The 21,171-nt window shown below is 62.9% G+C and overlaps 1 protein-coding gene across 1 annotated transcript in view; it reads right to left on the minus strand.

Moving 5' to 3' along the window:
* Nucleotides 1-747: 747 nt before the first annotated feature.
* BSG (basigin (Ok blood group)) overlaps nt 748-21,171 on the minus strand; it is a 20,765-nt gene continuing 341 nt past the window's right edge. Inside the window, exons 2-8 of the mRNA XM_044455981.1 lie at nt 8,027-8,186; nt 6,749-6,837; nt 6,380-6,516; nt 5,460-5,736; nt 3,022-3,046; nt 2,689-2,758; nt 748-1,890 (exon numbers count right to left, since the gene is read on the minus strand). Of these exons, the coding sequence (XP_044311916.1) occupies nt 2,701-2,758; nt 3,022-3,046; nt 5,460-5,736; nt 6,380-6,516; nt 6,749-6,837; nt 8,027-8,186 (746 nt within the window). The 3' untranslated portion in view covers nt 748-1,890; nt 2,689-2,700. The remainder of the gene's footprint in view (nt 1,891-2,688; nt 2,759-3,021; nt 3,047-5,459; nt 5,737-6,379; nt 6,517-6,748; nt 6,838-8,026; nt 8,187-21,171) is intronic.

Genomic DNA, 21,171 nt, shown 5'->3' on the forward strand with positions numbered 1-21,171 from the left:
AGGCATGTAAGTCTCGCTCCATGCCACAATCACCCCCAATTTCAAAAAGGTCCCATTTAAAATAATGCCATCCATAAACGGGGCCCTCTTCGAGATCCCCGCACCCGCTTTCCATTCTCAAGCTTTGAACACTAATGCGGGAATAAACGCTTGAGTTACCCGCTGAGCACCTGCTCTTGCCAGCCTCCCCCGCCCCGGCCGGACTGCAGCTCCCATGATCCTGCAGCCAGTGTGGCCGGGCGAGGGTCCATCTTGAGCAGACACCACGCCGGGAACTGGCACACAAAACCTGTGGAAAACTCCCTGCAGTTGCGTGGAGGGCAGGGGGGCGTGGGCCACTTTGGAGATGGGGGGCCAGCCCTGGGAATGCTCCACTGCAGCGCTGGGGCCACTGAGGATGCCCTGGGGGGGCCCTCCTCCCCAACACGGGTGCCTCTCGCTCGTCTGGCCTCTGCTCCCCGCCCCGCCCCCCTTATCTCCCTGCTGCAGCTGTGCAGAGGCCCCTCTGCCAGTCTTGGGGGCGGGGTCACCCTTTCCCCCACTTCACGCCTCCTGCCAAGCCCCCAGCCCTCCATGCTTGAACCCCCAAGCTGCGAGCCCCCCTGCCCAGCTGCCTCCCTCCTCTGCACCTCGGCGGACACCCACCCACCTCCCCCTACCCCACGCAGGTGGGCCGGAGCGTGGAGGGCCTCCATCGCCCCCTCCACCCCTCACCCCAAGCGGTTACGTCAGTGAGGGACCCCGGTGTGGGAAGGAGACACCAACAAAGAGTCGGCTTTATTGGAGGAAGGGTCCAGAACAGGCAAACGGTTTCAACAGCGACCAAAGCGGGAGCAGCCGACGGAGCGCAAGGGGCGGCCCTCCCTTTTGAGCTCCTGATGGCTGTCGGAGGAGGAGGAGGTGGATCCCGGTTTCCACCCTGGGCCCTGCCGCCGTGGCAGTAGCCCTCTTGGCTGTGGCCGAGCCAATGCGGGAGATGAAGGGGAGGAGGCCCGGAGGAGCTGGAAGGACACCCCTGCCGGCATCTGGCCCCCGGCCCTGGCGCGCAGCATGCCTGCAATGGGGGCCTGGGAGGCAGCTGTGACATGGCGCAAGCGGCGGCCGTTCCTGCTGCTCTCCAAGTCGGAGGCATGGAGCCCTGCGGGGAGCCGTGCGGGAGAAAAGCCCCCAAGGAGCAGCACGACGGGCCTCTGGCCGGGGAGCTGGCCTGCCGGGAAGGCAAGGACTGGGAAGCCAGGGCAGCACTGGGCAGCCCAGAGGGGAGCCCCGCCTCGTGGCGACGGGAACTTGGCGGGAGGCCGAGGCGTCTGTGCGCCGCACCCGCTTCTCAAGGACGCTGCCCTGGCTGTTCTGGAAAAGGCAGTGCCCGAGCTGGGGGTTTCTGGCCAAATGGGACAGGCCCCTTCCCCTCCAGACGAGACACGGGGTGCCGATCGCTGAAATGAGGCCCTTTCCCAGGGCGAGGGGCTGGATATTCCCACGGCTGGGTCGCTCCAGAGAGACTAGCTGGTTCGCTTCCCAAAGGTAGTTTAGTGTCGGGGAAAAGGGCCGGGGACTCGGGGCAGGGCCAGGGGATGACAGCTCCAGCCCTGCTTTCTACATTCCTCTACAGCAGATTGTGTTTCCTGTTCCCGCCCTTGTGCCCAAGGAGCAACCGTGAGGTCTACAGCAAAAAAACGGGGTGTGTGTGAGAACTTAAAGGGAAAAAGAAGCCATCCTCCTGCAGCTGTTTCCTTAAGAAAGAAAAGGAAGGGGTGGGGATACGCTAAAATCGCACGCTTCTCTTAAGAGTGAAATTAACTGATGTCAGCGAGGAAGCACTAGGGGACTCGGTGCAGCGGCACAAGACACGGGGAAGTCATGGAGGACAGCTGCTTAGCCGGCGTTCACCTGAGAGGGGAGAGGAGAAGGCAGGTTGGTGGCACGGGGTTTTGGAGAGGGACACGGATCCCTCCCCCCCCCCCCCCGGCCGGCAGCACAGCGAGGCACCCGTCTGGCCTGACGCGGAGTGGCAACCACAGCGGCCCTGAGCAAGCCCTCCGGATTCGGCACGGGCTGGCCGGGGACAGGAAGGCCTGATGGCATCTCCCGCCCTCCGGAAGGGACTGGGCCGGGCAGGTCCGGGGAGCTTTGCAGCGGGGACGAGTCCTGGGTAGCAGGCTCCGTGGCACCGGCCCTGGCTGCTGCTGCCGGCAGAGGGACCGCAACGGCTCATTGTGGCTGAGACCCGGTGTCTGGCTCAAGTCTCGTGTGGCCAGGCCTGCCCGCCCGCCCGCCCCAGCACCCAGCCTCTGCCTCCCCACTCCCAGACACCCCCAGGATCCGGGGATAGGCGCTATGCCCCGTCACAATCCCAGAGAAAAGCACGAGACGGAATGGTTTGCCTCGCCTTGCAGCGAAATGGTAACCAGCAACCTGGCTGGGACGGCCAGGAGAATGGAGAAAAAGGCCACCGAGGCCCGGCACAGGCTCCCCTCCCGGCTGGCCTCGGCACCGCTCCCCGGATGCGCTCAGACAGGCAGGCATCCTGGCTGCATCCCCAGTGCCCCTGCGAGGTGGGCCAGGCTGAGGAAATCCCCAGCCGGTTCTCTGCAGAAGTCGCTGCCCAGAGCAGGACCGGTGCACCGGGGGGCTGCTCTGATGCAAGCGAAGGACCCGGGGCCTTCTGCAACCCGCCCCGCTGCCCACCTTGGCGCCTGCTCAGTTCGCATTCCTCTGACGCACGTTCTTGTCCTTGTGATTTGTGGCGTTGCTTTTCCTGCAGGAGGGAGGGAGGGTGGGAGGGTGGTCAGGGCGTGAGGAACCCCGGCTGAGATGGGGGCTCCGACCCAGGCGGAAGGGCTGCTGGTGGTTCGGCAGGACCGGCCCCTCCCTCCCCAGGTCTGCCCAGGCCTGCCGACAAGGCCAGCCGCCCACCGTGCCCCCCGCTGGGCAGGAGGGTTGGGGGAACCCTGCAGCTGCTGCGGCTCCACCACCCCCACCCTCCTCCGCCCCCCCCCCCCACAGGGGATGAGTACTCACAGTGGTGCGGATCCTCCATCGTCATCTTCAGGCAGAGGAAGGCAACAAGAGACGGAAGAGAAGTGTTAGGAAACCGCTGTCAGACCCGCACAGGCCTCTCCCCCGGCCTTCTCTTGCGCCTCTTGCAAACGGCGCCCTGTGTGACAGCTCAAGGCTGCCAAAGGCCTGCCTGACGCCCCCATCCGCCTCCCCGCTGCTCTGAGAAAGGGGTGGGAACCAGGGAGGGGCTTCCATTGAATGGCATTTCAGTGCCTGCTTTGGCTTCCGTCATGCCCAAAACCGTAACAGTGAAGCGGCTGGTGCTGTTCACCTCTGGCCCTGTGCAAGCACATGAACCGTGAGGCCGGGAGCACCTTCCGCACGCGGGGCACCCCTCCGTGCCTTGTGCCGGTGACAGGGGAACTGGGCGCAAGGGGGCTGGTCAGGGGGCAGAGTGCCTGCACGGCCTCGGCCGTCCGGCCCTCCGCATTCGCTCAAGGGGAAATCCAGGTGCCCGTGGGGTGGGAGGGAACCTCTTCTGAAAACCGTCCAGGTCGAAGGCAATGGGGGGCTGAAACCCCGAGCCGGCCGGGGCCACAGGTCCCGGGCGGGTATGCAGCTGCAGTGACTCTTGTGGGCTCAGGGACTCGGCTGGGAGTTTTCTCCCTCTTGCAAACAAGCCTTGGGTCCTGGGTGGGCTTCCAAGCGGGTGATGTGGGGCGTTTCTATCGCGCTTATGAGAAGCGAAAAGAAGCTCGACATTCAGAAAAGGCCGGCTGGAATGTCCTTCCCCACCCAAGGGAAAAGCAGCTGTTTCTCCCCCGGCCGCCGGGTGGCAGCTCCCCGGGACACCGGGGAGGCACACCTGGGAGGCTGGCACAGGGGCGCTGCTGCCCGGCTCCCAGTCGAGGCCCCCCGCCGAACGACCGAGTGAGCAAGCAAGAGAGCAAGCGAACAGAGAAGCACAGAGGTACCTCAGGTGAGGCCCGGGGGATGCGGACAGAGAGGCCCGGGAGAGCCGGGCCCCGCGCCACTCTCCCTGAGACACACGCGTGCGTTACGCCACTGCACGAGCAGCCAGGCGCAAGCCCGAAGCCGGCCTGGGACAGACGGCACACAGCTGGCGAGACCGACACAGCGGGGGTGACGGGGGGCAGAGCCAGCCTTCCACTTACCGCACGGAGTTAAGAGGCAGCCGAAGGGAGGAAGGAAGGAAGAGATTGCAAAGATAACACCAGCAAGGGAAGCGCTCCTGACAGACTCGTGACCCCCCAGGGCCCCCGGCCCCCGGCCCCGATGCGCCTGCTGCCCACGCCATGGCCCAGAGCACGCGACGAAAAGCAGTAGCCCCCAAACAAGCTACTGCAGACGAGCGGGAGGCGGGAGGAAGTCGTGGGAAGGAGAGCAGTGGCAGGAGCTGGTGGCCCACCAGGGGCTCAGACTACAGCCCCCACCATCCCCCGTGACTGGCTGGGCTGGCTAGCGCGGCAGCTCCATCGCAGCCGGACAGCCGCTGGCACCGGAATAGGGCCAGGAAGAACGGCGCCCGACTCCCTTCGCGGACCCTCGCTGCAAAGAAGGTTCTCTCCTCTCCCTCTGAAGGCCACGCTTTCGGGAGGGCTTGTGCCATGAAGGGGGGGCGAGGGGGTGGGTGAGGCAGTGACGCTGGAGGAAGGCAGCGGGCCCCGCAGCGGGCCCCACAGCCACGCACACACGTCAGGGGGCCACGGCAGGCCTGCCGTTGTTTTCCAGGGAGCCAGGCTCGGCAAAGGCGCCAGCCGTGCCCCGGCCCACTCACCTGGGTGGCAGCCTTCCTCCCGTGAGGCTCTGGTCGCCCGCGGAGCAGACCGGACGGCACGGCAGTGCACAGCAGCCCGCCCGCCCCCTTGCCCCCGGCTTCAGTACACAGGAGGGAAGCTGCCCCGAAGGACGGAAGGACCCCGGGGAGGAAGGGCTGGTGCTCTTGGCCACTTCCCCGCAAGATGGGCAACCTCCAGGAGTTTGAGACAGCAGCTTCCATTATCCCCGGCCAGAGGCTGTGCTGGCTGGGGATGGTGGGTGCTGCAGCTCAAGCACCGGGAAGGCCGCGCCAAGCAACAGTTCCAGCGCGGGGCAGGCCAGATCCGCTGAAGCTCCACCGGGGCTGCTCGTGGGAAAGGCGCCTGCTGCGGCCAGGCCCGCTCTGGCCCCTGCGGCCAGACGCACGTGAGCAGAGGCACCCTTGCCTGGCACGCCGAGCCTGACTGGAGATGGCCGCCTCCGGCCTGACACACACGGGCGAGCGCCCCAGAAAGCCCAGGTCCCCACAGAGGCTCCTGCCCTCCCCGTGCGCCCCTCTTGTCCCCGATGATCCTACGGACTCTCCACAAGCCCGGCGGTCCCCTACTCCCCACCCCGCCACAGCAGGACAGGCTGCCTGTCAGAAAATGGTGCCCCTGCCCCCCGGCCGGGCCTCTTACCATCGGGGACCTCGTTGGGCTTTCTCCTCTTCTCGTAGATGAAGATGATGGTGACGAGGACCAGCACTTCGGCCACGATCCCCAGGAAGGGCCAGAGGGCCGCCAGGCGGCTGCGCACACGCAGGCCCACCATGGCGCTCCCCTCGCCCTGCTCATTGGTGCCGTTGCACACGTAGTCGCCCGCGTCCTTCTCGATGTCCAAGGACAGGATGCGCAGGTCCGTCCGGTTGCCCCCCGACTTGACGTAGAACCGGTCCTCGGAGCCGTTGACGATGGGCTGCGGAGTGGCGGGAAGGGAAGGGAAGGGGGACTCAGCTCTGCAGTGGGGATGGCGGTGCGACCGGCCCCCGCCCCCTGCGGAGCCTTCGCGGGGAAATCCGTGCGGCCCCTGCGTGCTGGGGTTCTGAGTGGGTCCTTCCCCAGCCCCCTCCCATGAGCCAACCCTCCCCCGTTGGGTCGAGCCATACCTCCCAGGATCCCCCATGGCTGGCTGGGGAATGCTGGGAGATGCAGTACCTCTCCGCTGCGCCATCAGGGGAGAGGAATGCTGTCGGGGGACGGACCGACCCCCCTGCTGTGCCCACAGCACCGCATCGGTTTTGGCAAACACGGGGACGCTGCCGACCCCTTAGATTATAGCGAGGACTTTGGAGGAGGGGGACGGGAAGGGGCACCACTCCTCCACGGGGCGCATGGCCAGAGTGCGGAAGAGCATCTGGCCGTGCTGTACCCATCTGTGCCCACCGGGTCAAACCGTGCCCCCGTGGAGGGCCTCTGGGCTCGGGGGAAGAGCAATTTCTTTGGGGAAACTGAGGGCTGGGACCCTTCCCACCCCACACGGAGCACAGCACCCGCCCCAAGCGGGGCCGGACATCTGGCGCGGGGCGGAGGGAAACCCCGGCTCTGGCGGAGGCGCTCACCTGGTACACGCCGTCCACCACCTTGAACCAGCTCCACTGGCTGACAGGCGGGTAGGAGTTGCACTTGCAGGTCAGCACCGCGGTGTCCCCCTCGTTCCCGTGCTCCGACTTCTTGTAGGCAAAGACATGCGGCTTCACTGCAGAGGCGAGAGAGCCTGCTAGTGGAGACCGGCACAGGCGGGCACGCGCACACGCACCGTGCTCACCCCCGGCGGGAAAGGGCCGCCACCGGGGACCCGGGAGGGTGCTTCCCGCAAATGGATGGCCCAACGGCGGGGGCAGCGCGATCCCTGAAGGGACCCGGCCCAGGGGCAGCCGGCTGCCAACCCAGAAGGGGGGCAGCGGGCACACCCGTCCCCACAGCATTACCTTTGACGTACACGGTCCCCCTCAGGACGGGCGTGGTGTTGAACACGCAGTGGTACTCGCCCGAGGTTTCGTGATCCACCTTCGGGATCCTGGAACGGGAACACGCGTGAAGAGGGGTGGTGTGTGGGCGCGCGGCCCGCCAGGAACAGCCGCGGGGAAAGGAAAGCAAGAAGCGGCCTGGGCGAATTCCTTCCGGAGTGCGTTGACAGGACAGCCGGAGGGGAACGTGGCAGGCTCCAGCAGCAGAATCCGCCCCCACCCGGAATCCGGCCCCCGCTCCTTGCAGGAGGGTCTCAGCCATTTCCAGCAACTCTGGCAGCACCGGGAAGCGGCACATGCTCCACTCGCCCCCTGGAGAGCCACGGGGGCAACATGCCCATTTTTCCCAGGGGTAAAAGGTGCAGAATTTACTACCCGGGGAGGGGCAGGGCAGGGCCTGCTTCCGCTCGCCTCTTGGGAGCCGACTGCCTTTCAACACGTGCCTGCAAAGCCTGGGCAGAGAAACGGGGGCGGGCGAGGGAGGCTGGGCGGCGAAGGAGCTAATCCCGCTCGGCTCCCGGCCGCGATGGGGCGCGTCAGCTCAGCCGCGGGGAAAGGACGTGCTGGCTCCCCAGCCAGCTGGGTCTGCGCCAGTGGGGGGGGGGGCAGCCCGGGACAGCGTCGCACGGAGGCGTGCTTGAGAAGGGAGCTGTGAAGGGCTGTGGAGAGCCCCCCCCCCCCCCAAGCACAGGAGGAAAGGGGATGAGGGGGCTGGGCAGGCAGAGGGCCCCTGTGGGACACGGCCCTGGCCCCGACCCCTTGCGGACAACACGAAGCGTGGCTCCGCGCTGCGGCCTGGCTTCCCGGAGGGCACCAGTGCTAGCCCCCCTCCCTGCAGGATCTCTCCTTGCTCGGGTGGGCCTGACGGATGGTGTCCGAGTCTTCCGCTTGGGACTCGTGCGCGCATGGCACCCCTCCTCACCCCCCCGCGTGGGCAGGGAGTGTCCCATAGCGGCACTGAGCTCGAGGGCCCCCGGCCGGGGCTGCGGCTCCGGCGGCGAAGACGCTCTGCTCGCCCAAGCACATCCATGCGCCTGCTCCCCCGGCCGAGCTCCCGAATTCCGGTCCGGGTGCCCCGGAGAGGCCAAGTGCAGCCGAGGGCCGGCAGGCGCACCCTTCCTGGGATGGCTCTCCCCACAGGCACGTGCGCTCACTTGCTGGCAGCTGCCGGCCACCCCCCAGGGACCTCAACACGTGTGAAGCGCCAGAGGCAGAGCCCCCAAATACGCCCCCACTCACAGGTACGAGGTGAACTCTGAAGACGACTTGTTCGATTCCAGCTTCGTCTCGCCCTTCATCCAGTAACTGTCCCTGATGACCGAAGGCGGCTCGCTGACGTTGCAGGAAAGGACCACGTTGGAGCCCGAGGTCACGTCTCTGGTGGAGGAGATGGCGGGGCCTGGTTTTGAGGAGAGCGTGCAGTGAGGGCCCTGCAGCCACGCGGAAGCCCCGGAGGCAGGACCACGAGGCCCTGAAACGCAGGGTGGGCGGGCGGGCGGCCACCCACCCATGAAGCGGTGGGCAAAGGCGCCAAGGGGCGCGAGGGACAGCCTCGTCCCGTCCGTCTGCGCACCTCGCTGTGGGTGCCGGTTTGGGGCAGGGAAGGCTCTCGGCTCGACCCGTCTCCTGCCTCCCACAACCCCTTGGACCCTCCAGAAGACACGGTGGCTTCCCCGCCATGCCCACTCCGGCGCAGAGGACCTTTCTCAGGGGCCTGGACCTTGGGCGCTTGGCTTCGTGCGGGCAGCAGGACTCGAGAGTCCCGAGGTGCCGCCGAGAGAGAAATCAGTGGGGCAACCTTCCCCGCCGGGACCTCCCAGAGCGCCGGGTGGCCACACGGGTCAGGCCACCCGCAGGCCGCCAGTGGCCCGTCCCCTCAGACCACACGTACGCCCCCCTGCGAGCCCCTTCTGTCTCAGAGAGGACAGAGCTGGAAACGCCCCCCACTGCCTGCAGGGCTGCCGCGAGAGGGGGGCGAAGGGTGCTGGCCCTCCTCCCTCGCCAGCAGGGTGGCTGCTGGCCTGCAGCTGGCCAGGGCCCTGGCGGTATGCCGGGTGGCCTGCACTTCTGGCAGCGCCCTGTGCCCGCCCGAGCTGTGCCAGCTCGCCCGCTCCAAGCGCCCACGAGCGCCACAGCGCCAAGCTCCTAGGTGGCCATTCCCAGGGGCCTGGGCCGGGCCCACGTGGAGCCTTCCCTCTCCCCTCCAAGACGAGGGACTTCGAGATGAGCTTCTGATCTACAGTAATTCTAGTGTTTTCATTTTTGAGAGCAAATAATAGGCCGGTGGTCTCAACGTTTCCTCCACGTCACCGTTTCTCACTGGAAGCCCCCTGGCGCCTGCTAGCAAAGCCCAGCCGTTTGCTGGGGATGTTGGAGCAATTGTCCTAGACAATTTCCCAACCGGGTGCCCTCTGGATAGGCTGGGCTGCAGGCAGGTGCCAGGCGGGGCTTCCAGCTCCGAGGTGGGGAAGGGGCTGCACCACCGCCCAGGCGGGGCACCCCACTTCCCTGATCTGCCACCCCCAACCTCCTTCTGATGGACGCCCCTTGCCAAGCAGCTGGGTGGTTCTCGATGGAACGGGAAAGGCACCCACAAGGGATGTTGCCAGAGGCACGCTGCTCTGCGAAAAATCCCGGCAGAGGCGCGGCCGCCTCGATGTGGCTGCGCGGCACTTTCGTGGCCGTGAGCCGGAAGCCCCACCGGCGGCTGGGCAGCCCGGCGGGGGGCGGACAGAGGGGCGACGCGCTCCCCAGCCCACCCCCGGCATGGGCGACCGGCAGCCCCGAGCTGGAGCCACTTCCAAAGCGGCTGCCGCTGCCACAGGCAGGAAGCCAGGCCCGGCGGCCCACCCGCCCGCCCGCCCCCGACTCGTCCCCCTGAGCACACAGGAGAAAGCACACGAAAAGCAGGACTGTTCAGGCGTGGAAAGGAAAAGAAAAGAAAGGAAGGAAGGAGGGGAAGCGCAGGGGGGGCTGGTTCACCAGTGGTGGCCGGAAGCAAAGCCAAGGCATCAGTTCCAAGGAGAGCCCGGGAGGACGGGGCAGGCGACGCGGGGCCCGAGCGGCCCTGGCCTGCCCGGCGGTGCGCCCTGGACGGGCCGGCAGCGAACGGGACTCACGGAAGGGTGGGGCGTCTCCGGACTCTACACACTGAGGGTGGGGAGGTGCAGGTGGGCTCCCAGGCAGGCACGGGACACCGGTGAAAGGGGGGGCGGCGTGGCAGAGCTCGTGTCCCAGCGGGCGCCAGCGCCTGGGGCTGCCACTCACGCTCAAAGACGATCACGTTCGCCTGGGAACGGACCCACTTGACCTTGGGGCTCTTGGACAAGTGGTTGCGGTCCGGGTCGTTGCTGGCCCGGCACTCGTAGGTGCCCGAGTCGTTGAGCGTGAGGTTGGCGACGGAGATGGCGCTGGTGGAGTGGTGCTTGTAGGTGGCGTTGATCCTGACCCGGTCCTGCCAGGCGCCGTCCCACAGCTGGACGGCGGTTTCGTTGGGCTCGGCCCCCTCGAACCACCACTGGATTTCGGGGAGGGGGCTGCCGACAGCCTCGCAGTGCAGCTCCACACTGTCCTCCGTCAGTTTCTTTTGAGACAGCGGCGACTTGATAAAGCCAGCTACAAGTTGAAGAGGCGTTAGTGCAAAGCGTTAGTGCCGGGAGCGTGTGCCGGGGGCAGGCAGCGAGGAGGCGGGCACCCGCGCCCGGGAGGGGGCTCCCGCGCAAGGCCCGGGAAGCGCTGACGCGAACACAGCCCGGTGACCCCCTCGCCCCCCCCAGAGAAGCAGGAGGGGGCCGCTGCTCCCAGGAAGAGCCCGCCCCCCCAGCACAGCCTCCCCCAACCCGCCGCCCGCCAGATGCTCTCAGGATCCCCCTGTGGGGCGATTACTGACCCCGCGGCAGCCCAGTCTGCGCCGGTCCCACGTCCTTCCCCCGAGCATGTGGACGTCCAGACCTGGGGGGGCGGGGGGGCCACAGGCATGCAGGGCACGCTCAGCGCAAGACGGACCACCCGACACGCAGCTCCAAATGCCTCCCTTCCCCGGGGGGCTGCAAGGCCCTGGGCGGCAGCCAGGAGCGGCTGCACTCTGCATGCGGCCGAGGCAAGTCTGTCTGGCCGAGAGGAGCAGCAGTTCCCACCCCCGCCCCATTCCAGCTGAACACCCCGGGCGTGCCCAGAAGCCTCCGCTTCCAAGCGAAGGAAGCGCGCAGGGCGCACGGGTTTCCGCGTGTAGCCTCCTGCCGAACTGCGAGCCCTTCTTGGGGCGCGGGCTCCCACCAGTGCCTCAGTTTACCCACGGGCACCTCTCTTCCCCCTGCGCTGTGGGTGGGTGCGCAAGGCACGATTCCATGCAGCCGGCCAGTCAGAGGCACATTAACGAAGAGGGCACCGGGCCAGGGCGGCGGGGCCACGGTCCGGACGCCTGGGCCCACGGCAAGCCCGGCCCTTGCCAGCGCGCGCCAAGCGGCAGAGCGACAAAGCCCGGGCTTCTCTGGCAACTGCAGGGAGCACGGAGCGTGTCCTCGCATGCCCTGCGCAGGGCAAACAAGCAGCCCTTTGCCTGCTCGGTGGTCAGCTGACCCCAGCCGGATAACGGCCGGCACATGGCTTGGCCTTGGGACGGGGAGGCATTGTGCGGGGTTCCTCTGGGCTACGTGAGCCTCCGGCGCCCTTGTTCTCTCCGCGGCGCGGCGGGACGTGCTCGCCCAGTGGGATCTTGGGCAAGGCCGGCGCAGGCAGGAGCCTGCCAGAAAATGCTTCATTGAGGCCGGGCACAAAGTCCACTTTGCTGAGGCCTGCCCAGAGCAATTAGCGTGGGCACCCCGAACAGCACGGCTGGCTCTCTCCCAGGAGAACAGAGGGAGGAGCCGGCTCCGACGGCCCAGGGACAACGTGCGGGTCCCAGGCACGGTCCTGCTCGCTCGCACGGCGGCTCCAAAGAAGGACGGCTGCCTCCTGAAGGACTAGGCCAGCGTTCTCGTGCAGACCCTTCTGTGAGACAGGGAAGGGGCCCTGTGGGATACTGGGGGGGGTGGCCAGCTGAACGTAAGTTGGGGAGGGCGTCGTGACGCGTGTATGTACTGTTACTTACGGGTGCCCGGGGGCTCACAGGCTGCCGTCACCACCTTCTTAGTTAAAGCCAGGACAAGCCCGGTCTGCTTGGCTGCAGGGAGCTTCCAGCCAGTGTCACGGGCTTCTCTGGCAACCCATTAACACGAACCCGTTCAGAACACCAGAGTTTCCAAAGCGGGGAGCTCATCCATCTGGGCCGGCACTGGGCCTGCTGAAAAGCCCCCAGGTGCCCTCGGAAAGCGCGAGAGACGGAGGCTGTCCGGGTGGGCTTGGGCAAGCGGTGGCATGCGAGGTCTCACGTCAGCCCCACAGCGCCCTGGTTCTCCTCTTGAGAACAGTCTTCCCAAAAACACACGCTCGCTTCTAGCGGAACTGAGTCATGGCTCTCCTCCCCGTCAGGAATTCCCCCGCCCCGCCATGGACTTTAAATCATTTCTGGCTGCACAAGCAGCGACTGCCGCAACGGATCCTGAAGGCACCGGGCGGGCGGTGCAACGGCCATGAAGAGCCCCCCGAGAGGCTCCGTGAGCGCCCCGCCGCCTGCACACCAAACGCGGCAGCGATGAGCAGCAGGCTTGCGGCAGCTACACACCGAGAGGTGCTGCTACTCCTGGGGAGGTGGGCAAGGCCCCCACAGCCCTGCTCTCTTGGCCCATGTGCCCCCGGCCCTCCCGAGGCGGCGTCGCCTGCTCCGAGGCCCCGGGAAAGGGAGAGGGTGAGGCTGTTCTGGCTGCGAGAACCAGAACTCAGGCTCACCCCAACAAGCACTTGGGCACCTCCCTGGGAGGGCGAAATAGGGCCGAGCACGGCACGGATGTTCCCGGGCAGCGAGCCACCCTCCCCAGGACTCCGCGTGCCTCGCCCGCGGCCACACGGTCTCCTGCACGGGTGCCTGGGGAAGCAGGCCGGCCAACCGGCGCGATCCGGCCGGTGGGGCCATTCCGGCTCTCCCTGCACGCAAAGGGAAGTGGCACAACCAGTTCCCCCGCTCAGCAGCACGTGCGCGCATGCCTGGGCCCCTGGCGCTGGGCCAGTCCCCACGCCAGGAGGGCGGCAGCAGACCACCTACCGGGCTTGGGAGGAGGAAACCCGCAGCCTCCGAGGACACCCTGCCTCCCACCTGAAGGTGGCCGTTCCCGAGCCACGAGGGGGTGCTTGATCGCACCATAGCTCTATCAAGAGCTGCGGCCGTCACCAGGCGACTTTGCTCGCGAACAGCCGGGCAGTCACAGGCAGGGCGTTCTGTGCCCCCATCACCTGCAGCTCAGGGCAGCACCCCGTCACCTCGATGAAGGGGACCCCAGCCTTTGCTTTCACGGGATCCGTCGACTGCAGGCAGCCTTGGAAACGGCCTCCCTGCCACCCCAGGAATCGGGACATGAATGAGCAGGACAGGCCGATGTGAGGGGAGCGCCACAGCACGCCACCCTCTCCCCGCGCAGTGGGAGGCACTTTCAAGGAAGACGGTGGAAAGGGGAACCTCGCAGTGTGCGTTACAAGCAGATGTTCTGCAATCCCCTCGCACTGATGCATTTCCCATGTGTCACTGCAGCTACACGTGGACGGCGACCCTCACCGGCCTTTAGCTCTTGGGCGAAGAAGCTTGGCTCACAACACCTGGCAGGGCAGGAGGTGATTCTGGGATGGCAAATTTGCTGTGCTTATTGCACGGAGTCCGCTGCAGAGCGGCAGTGGGGCTACTCTGCCCGAAGCGCAGAAGGGAAATGGGCCAGTTAGCAGGCGAGCGGCTAAAAGGGCAGGCCTCCGCCCGCAGGTCGCACTGGCTGCCCTCGTCCCGTTGAGAAGGAGAATGCACAGGGGAGAAGGCCCAGAATAGCCCCTCTCTCTGCCGCGCTGTGGCAAGGGCCAAGCCGGAGGGCGGCTTCCAAGGACACCCAAACAGGACTGCGGGCCGGGGCGGCAGAGGACACGGGCAGCCTGCACTCGGTTATCAGCACTGAGCCCTCAGGGCGTTTCTGGGATGGTTGTTTTCCACTGAAAAGTGGGGTTGGCGGGGAGAGAAAGGGCCAGCCAAAGGCAAGCTTGCTCAGTTGCTGGCACGCTTTAAAAGCACAGGCTTGGAGAAATACAGAAGCCTCGCCAGGAGAGGAATGGGGGTGCACATGGATTGCAGAGATGATCGGAAAGCCAGCCTGCTGAACCGGCAGAGGAGAGCCCCCATGTCCCCTTCCGCCTGCCAGGCAGCTTTTCCAGGCGCGAGGCGGGCAGCTTCGTTTGGCGGTCTTGCAGCTACTTTTCTGATTGGCGCCATCTCTCCCAGCACGGCGTTCCAGCTCAGGGCTTACTTGGGTGGGGGCAACGTGTTGGCTAGGCACTCAACTTGCAGCCCACTGTAACTGCAAAGTGCAGGCCCGCTCTGGTCAGTGCGGAGGAAACTGGCCAGAAGAGGAAGGGCAGCGCATGGGGTTAAAAGGCCGAGCTGGTCACTGGCTTCCCTGCCCGTGAGCGAGCGGCAGTGCCGCTTCTGTGCAAACCGCCCCGAGGAGGAACACATGCCCCACTCCCTTGCTCCCAAGTAAAGTCACCTTCAGCTAAAAACAGACAGTCCCGAGTGCGGCGCTTGAGGGAGGGGCCAACGGACAGTATGTGGCAGCCTTTTCCCGGTGGTCCTGGCCAAGTGCCAGGCCCTTTCGCAGACTAAACACACCGGCTTTGATTTTTGATTTTATTTTTTTCACATGCCTTTTAAAGAAGCAACTGCAGCTGCCAGGCCAACAGCTTTGGGCCACAGATCCAGAAAGTCAGAACTACTCACTCACTCCTTGTGGGACGAAGCAGCGCAAGTCTTTGTGTGCAAGGGACTCGGTCCAAACTTTGCACAGCAGCCGTAATTAGGCCTGGTGAAACAGGGCCGCCCACTGGCTCTGTCAGGCAGCAGCGCAAGAGCGTCGGCTCAGGCCAGGGCACGGAGGGCCTTTTACACCCCAGTTCTCCTTCGTGCAGGAGGGAGGATTGCACTAGGAGACAATCAAGACAGTGCCGAGATACAACGACCAGCGGGGAAAACACGGATGTGCCCCCACGGGACCCCCTCAAAGGACCCCCGAAGTATCGCTGCCCTCACAGAGCCGCTCTTTCAACCGCCGACATGAATCCGAGCAGTATTTCCGCCAAGCCATCGGACTCTCATCATTCTCCGAGCCGCTGGCCCTTGCAAAAGGAACACCTTGACGGGTCACTTTTCATGCGGCCTTCCAGACTAAAGTGCATAAGGAAATAAGGCAGCCAACACGAGTCGCACCATGCAAGTCAAATTGATCTGCGTGAGGTTCGTTACGCCAGAATTGTTGCTGCTGCCATACCTGGGAGAAATTTCATCTAACACTTCTTGTATTTATGAAGCAATGCTTTTTTTTTTTTTTTTTTTTTGAAGTACCCACTATTTTTTCTCCCACTGATTTGATCTGATACATTGGAGGGGGGAAAGTTAGATGTTAAACCACACAAAGGACAGAATCCTGGGCACACCGAGACGGAGAAGAGGCCCATAATTCCCAGCATGCACCAGCCACTCTGGGTAGCTCCAGGGACATTTGCAGTTTAGACAAAAAAGTCTCGCATGAGTAGGGTGCCCCCTCTTGGCTGCACACCTTAATCTGGGGAGGGGGCCGGAGAAGATGAGGGCCATGCCCCCAAGAGGCCGGACTGCTTGGCTAGGAGAGCGCCCTAGCCAGGTTCCTCAGGTAGAATGGCCAACGCAGCAGCACCTGGTGAAGATGCATCCTTTGATGCCAGAGTGCAGGACACGGAGTGATCAAGACAAGCTGCAACAGCCCAGGTGCAGGCTGGGCATCAGGAAGAGCTTCCCCACGGTCAGAGCGACAGGGCAGTGGGACCGGCTGCCTGGAGAGGTGGGGGCTCTCCCACACTGGAGGTATTCAGAAAGAAACCGGGCAGCCCTCTGAGCAGGATGGTGTGACTTAGTGTCCTGCACCAGCAGGGGGATGGACTTGATGGCCTTCACGGCCCCTTCCAGCTCCACTATTCTGTGATTCTTCAGGACTAATGCTCATATCGGCAGAAGGGCAGGGATCTCTGAAACGGCGATGGGGTGGGACAACTCCTGAAGAGCACCTATAGGAGAGCAGCGGTTGACAGGATCTTGTCCAGACGAGGAAAGTGACTCTCAAGCTAACTCTGGTTAGTCATGTGCAGATGGTGGCAATGATAAACTGCTCCTGAATTGGTCTTAAACAGGATTGCACAAGAATTGCTCCACTTTAAGATCAATGAGAAGAAATTGAGATTGTAAAAGGTTCTGCATACTTTGGCCCCATCATCAAATCAGAGGGAGGCTGCAGCTAAGAGATTTGACGACGACTGAGATGGGGAAGGGCAGCAATAAAGGAACTTGGAAAGGCCATCCAGTGTAAGGGTGTTTCACTGGAAAACAAGACCAAGGTCACCAACACCCTCGTACTCCCGATTCCAGCAGATGGGTGTGCAAGCTGGATGGTGAGAAAGTGGGCAGGAAGGAAATGGTTGTGCCAAAACATGGCGCTGGAAGGGAGCCTCTGGACTGGGAGAAAGAGGAACGAGTGAGCCCGAAACCAAATCAAGCCAGAGCTTTCTCTAGATGCAAAATGACCAAACTGAGGCTGTCCGACTCTGGACCCATCGTGAGAAGGGAAGACCCCCTGGAGGAGGCAACCACGCTCGGGAAAGGTAAAGGCAGAAGAAGAGGAGGAACAGCAGCGATGACGTGGACGGAGTCCATCAAGCTGGCCACAGCCTGGAGTGCACAAAAGCTGCGCAGCGATCTTTGTGGGATTACTTATAGAACGGGAAGGCATTAGCGTTGGTGTACCTGCAGGCATGTTTACATTCCAAGCAGTGGTGGAAGGGAACAAAGGGCACTGAATTCTTTTGATGCTGATGCATTTTAGCAACCGACACTCATTCATTGTTAATGAGCTTATGGAACAGAAAGTTTTCTGCAGAAAAATCCAACCCTGGAACATTTTCTGCCCTGCGCCACTGCATGGTGGGTGCTTTCAAGGAAGATGGGGCCAGATAAGGGTCCGGATAAGGATCCAAGTGGGGCCAAAAGCTGATGGAGCTATAAAGGGCCACCGAGGTTTTCTTCCTGGTAGGGGATGCTTTGCCCCTCGTGAGCGGAAGACACGCTCCATTTTCTCAAGACTCCAAGTTCAGCCCTTCAGCCGGGGGGGGGGGGGGGCTGTGCCACCAACAGTACCAGACGGGATGGGGCCAGCTTGACAATAAGCCTTCAGTGGGGAGTCCACTGAAAAGCAACACCTTTCCGCAGACACAAGCGAGAAGGGTTTCTCGGCTGGCTGGCTGCTTCAGAAGATCCCTGTCCCGCCAAGCATTTTGCCCCAGCAAAATCTAGCTGGTGATAATAAAGTCGTGTCACATGCACATTCTCAGAGCTGCTAAGCTAATGATCTGCTCAGATTGGTCTGATCAAACATTAATCTGCTGGTTGGGACACAGAGGTCAGCCTCCGCAACTGAGTTACCCAACAGAACTGCCGGGCTCTGAGGCGCGCCGGCTGAAGGAACAAGCCCTGGCCTTGGAGAAGGGTCAGCAAAGGCCATGCCCAGTGTGAGGAAAACGAGTGATCTCCCTCACAGGGTTGTTTTTACATGCTGAAACCTCGCAATGCTGCGTCACGATTCCAACTGCTGCCTAAGACTGGCTTGGGTCCCAATGATCAGAGCGAAGGGAGCACAACTCTCATCATCCTCAGCCCCCAGGGAGCTCCACTGGAGGCTGCAGTCAATGTGTCTGGGGGCAGCAGGTTGGGGAAGCCTGGATTCCTGGATGAGAAGCACATCCTGCTCCCACACTGGGCCACAACACAGAGTAGGGCAAAGGGTGCGTACGCACGGGTGGCACCTCCAGGCAGGGGCACCGCAGGGCAGGGGTGTGAGGGCTCGCCCCAGGCCCTCTCCTCTGCTAACTGACCTGGCAAACGGCCACCACCAGTCAAGAGAGGGAGGCAGATGGTCAAACCGAGCTGGGCGCCCACTGACCTCGTGAGATTTTAAGAAACCGAGATGCACGGGGGGCGCAGCACTCCCCTGGACCACCCCTGCACCAAAACAATTCAAGAATCCAGGCTGTTCTGCGAGCACACAAGTATGGCCGAAAGGCTTTGTGCGACAACACAAGCGGAGTCTCGCTGGGAATGCCCGCCTTCACAACGCCCCTTTCTCCTTCCCAGATGAGCTCTCCTCCAGGAATAGCTGTATACCAGGCACTTTCAAAAGGGGTGCCTCCCAGATGGATTGGCCCCCACCTCCCCAGAGCACCCCCGGCGGCTGCACAGCATTCCATGGGAACCGGAGCCTGCGGGACGGAGTGGCGGATAAAAGAAAGACAAGCCCCAGTTACGCATGTGGCGGACACGCAGGAATGCCCGTCAAGGAGGGCGAGACATTCTGGAAAGCCGCTTGAAGGACAGGGGCATCCTCGGACTTGCCAGCGTGAGACAAGTCGTGGGCTCTCGCGAGAAAGATCTGTAAGCAGGAGCTGATTAAGAGTTTGCAAACTCAGCCTGACATTTGATCTTGAGGAGCTTCGTGGGGCATTAAGGCTTAGCACCAGAAGGCCTTTATTTTATTTTCAAGGAGCAGGACCAGACAATAGAAGCAACTGCGTCGACAGGGGGGAGGTGGGGGGGGGGACAACCGCGTAGGTGCCAGGAGCCAAAAATGACTTTTCGGGACAGTCTCGTATTTCCTGAGGGCTAAAGTTTCCATGGGAGAAAAGCAAACCTCTGCTTCCCAAAGTGAGAAAACCCAAGAGGGTGGCATGTCTTCAGACGAAGGAACACGCAGAGAAAGGGCGCTTTGCAAAATGCTTATCTGGCCCCACTTTTTTGAACTGCCTTCCAAGCTTTTTATTTTCCTGCATCCGCTTGCCAAAACACTGAGCACTCTTCCCCGTGCGGCAGAGACCTCCAGGTCCCTGCCTGGGCCCGCTCTTCCCAAACGCCACTGTTCCCTGCCGCTTCGGGGCTCTGGAGTAAACAGAGCTGCAGAAGCGGGAGCGATTTTACGCTGGAAGCCCCTTTCCCCACTGCGTTCAAAGCAACTGAAAACAATGTTCAAAGCGTCACGAAATACCAGAACATGTGGTTCATGCAGGGCCATGATGCATGCCAGCCCTGGATATCAAAGCCAAGCCAGGTTACGTGTGTTCCAGCAACCCGGAGGGGCGTCTGGATGAAGCGGCAGCAGGGAGAGAACGCATGGATGGCGGCGTTCGCCCGCCCGGAGACTGGCCTGCCCAGTGGGCGAGCTCCAGGAAGAGGCGGAAGAGCAGTTTTCGCTCCACCACTGTGCGCGCTTTACAAGCTTATGAACTCTTCCTGCCTAGTCATTCAGCTGTTCGCAAGAAGCGGATGATGAGTTATTTATTCTACCATTTGAAATCTGGGAGGGGGAGAAACCCCAATCAAGGGCCAAGGAGAACGGGATCAACCCAGCTCTGCAGTAAAAATGGAGACCACCGGTCACAGCAGTCACCGTTTCGGGGGAGTGTGTCCATCAGCCTCGCAGCCCCAGGAGAGATGGGCAGAATAGCTGTCTGGAACCCAGCAGGGAATCCCACTATCCAGGAGCATTTTTTTGCTCCCAGGGACACTCTTTCTCTGCATCCCCAATTTTGGGGGTGAGGGAAGAGGCAGTCATTTTCAGTGAGTGAAAGCTCCGCCTTGGGCTGGTTGCATCCATCCCCTGGAGGCGAGAGCCTCCACACAGAGCCAGGCAAATCTGGCAAACCCAGGCTGAGGCCTTTTAGGATTTAAAGTGAAATTCTCTGCTGCCCCAACTACTGACCCCCCAGTAAATAAAATATGACTTCTCTTTCTCTACATCCCTGCACATCCACCAAAATAAAACCCCAACCTGCTTTGGAAAATGAGGCGGATGCCTGAGTGACTCCCACCTTCCCCCACCCCCTCGATCCCCCCACCACTTCCCATTCTATCAGACTCCTCCCACTCATTCCGTCCTCTCTTTTCTGAGCAGAATTCATCTTCCCACAACCTGCCAGGCTTCTCCCACTGGCAGAGGACCAAGTCTCCACACCTTTCTGGACTGGAAGGTGTGATTTTGCCCTCTTCATCTGAAGAAAACACTGCACACACAAGCCACCCCCCACAAAGGCACAGTCTACGGTTGAGAGGCAAAGGACCAGGCCAAAGCGATGCCCAAGAAAGGCAACCAGGGTGAGGCAGTGCTGTGGGGGGGGGGGCACAGCAAGGGGTCCATCCCCAATGGTTTCTTTTCCATATAATGATCGGCTGCCATTATGCAGACTCGGCAATATAAAGGCCCTCTCTCCCTAGCCTTGCACTGCAACTTCCAGTAACATGCATGCCATTAACACTTCATTTTCAGAGGTAACAGGGCTACTGAAGTCACTACTGGTATTACTACCTTTTACACTGCTGAGGTTTCGACCAGACTCCTGGGAACAGGGATCTGAACGTCACACAGGAACAATATTTTCAGTGCCCTTGCAGGTGCCAGGGCAGGTGGGACAGGGGGGCGGGGCCTTCCGCGTAGTGGCACCCTGTTTACGAAATGCCTTTCTCAAATCCAGTCACATGCTATCCGTTTTTAAGCACTGGCAGCAGCCTATTTCCTTCCAAATAGGCAGCAAAATCATTTTATGGAATGTTGAAGCTTTTCTTGTCTTAGGTCTCCGCCGATCTCGCTACTCCTGCTAATATGTTTGTGTTAAGTTTTCAGCCTGCACCTTTCTGCTTTGATAAGGGAGCTGCATGGGGATACTTCCTCCCAGGACTGAAAGGTGCAACCCTACTCCAGCAGGCAGAAAGGAGTAAGAAATGCATTTCTGAACGCACACACTCAAGGAACTCTATCAGCAGTCACACATGTGAGACCCAGACTGACGGCAAGCGAAATGGGCTACAGCAGGGCCCTCACTCGCCCAAGACGGCCATGTCTCCCGCCAGCCCTCATTTCCCGCATCCCAAATGGAACCTCCCCTCCCCCCGCGCCCCGCACACTGCCACCTGGTGCAGGGCCATGCCCTCCCGAAATTCACCCCTCTCCACGCGGGGAGGCCCGCGCAGCTGCCCGTCCTCCGTGGGGCAGGGATCTGCTCCCACCGGCCCTTCCAAGCGCCAGCCCGCCCTACACGCGGGGGCCATCTTCGCACGCGCCCCCGGCCACCCCCCGCGCATTCAGGGCGCTCCCCAGCGCGAGGCACCACGAGGCCGGGCAAGCCCCGCGCGCCGCACCGGTGACCCCTCCCCGACCCGCGATGCCCGCAGGGGTCCGCGCTGCATTTCC

This window comes from Varanus komodoensis, unplaced genomic scaffold (assembly GCF_004798865.1).
Source record: "Varanus komodoensis strain SLA01 unplaced genomic scaffold, ASM479886v1 scaffold80, whole genome shotgun sequence".
Lineage (NCBI taxonomy): Eukaryota > Metazoa > Chordata > Lepidosauria > Squamata > Varanidae > Varanus > Varanus komodoensis.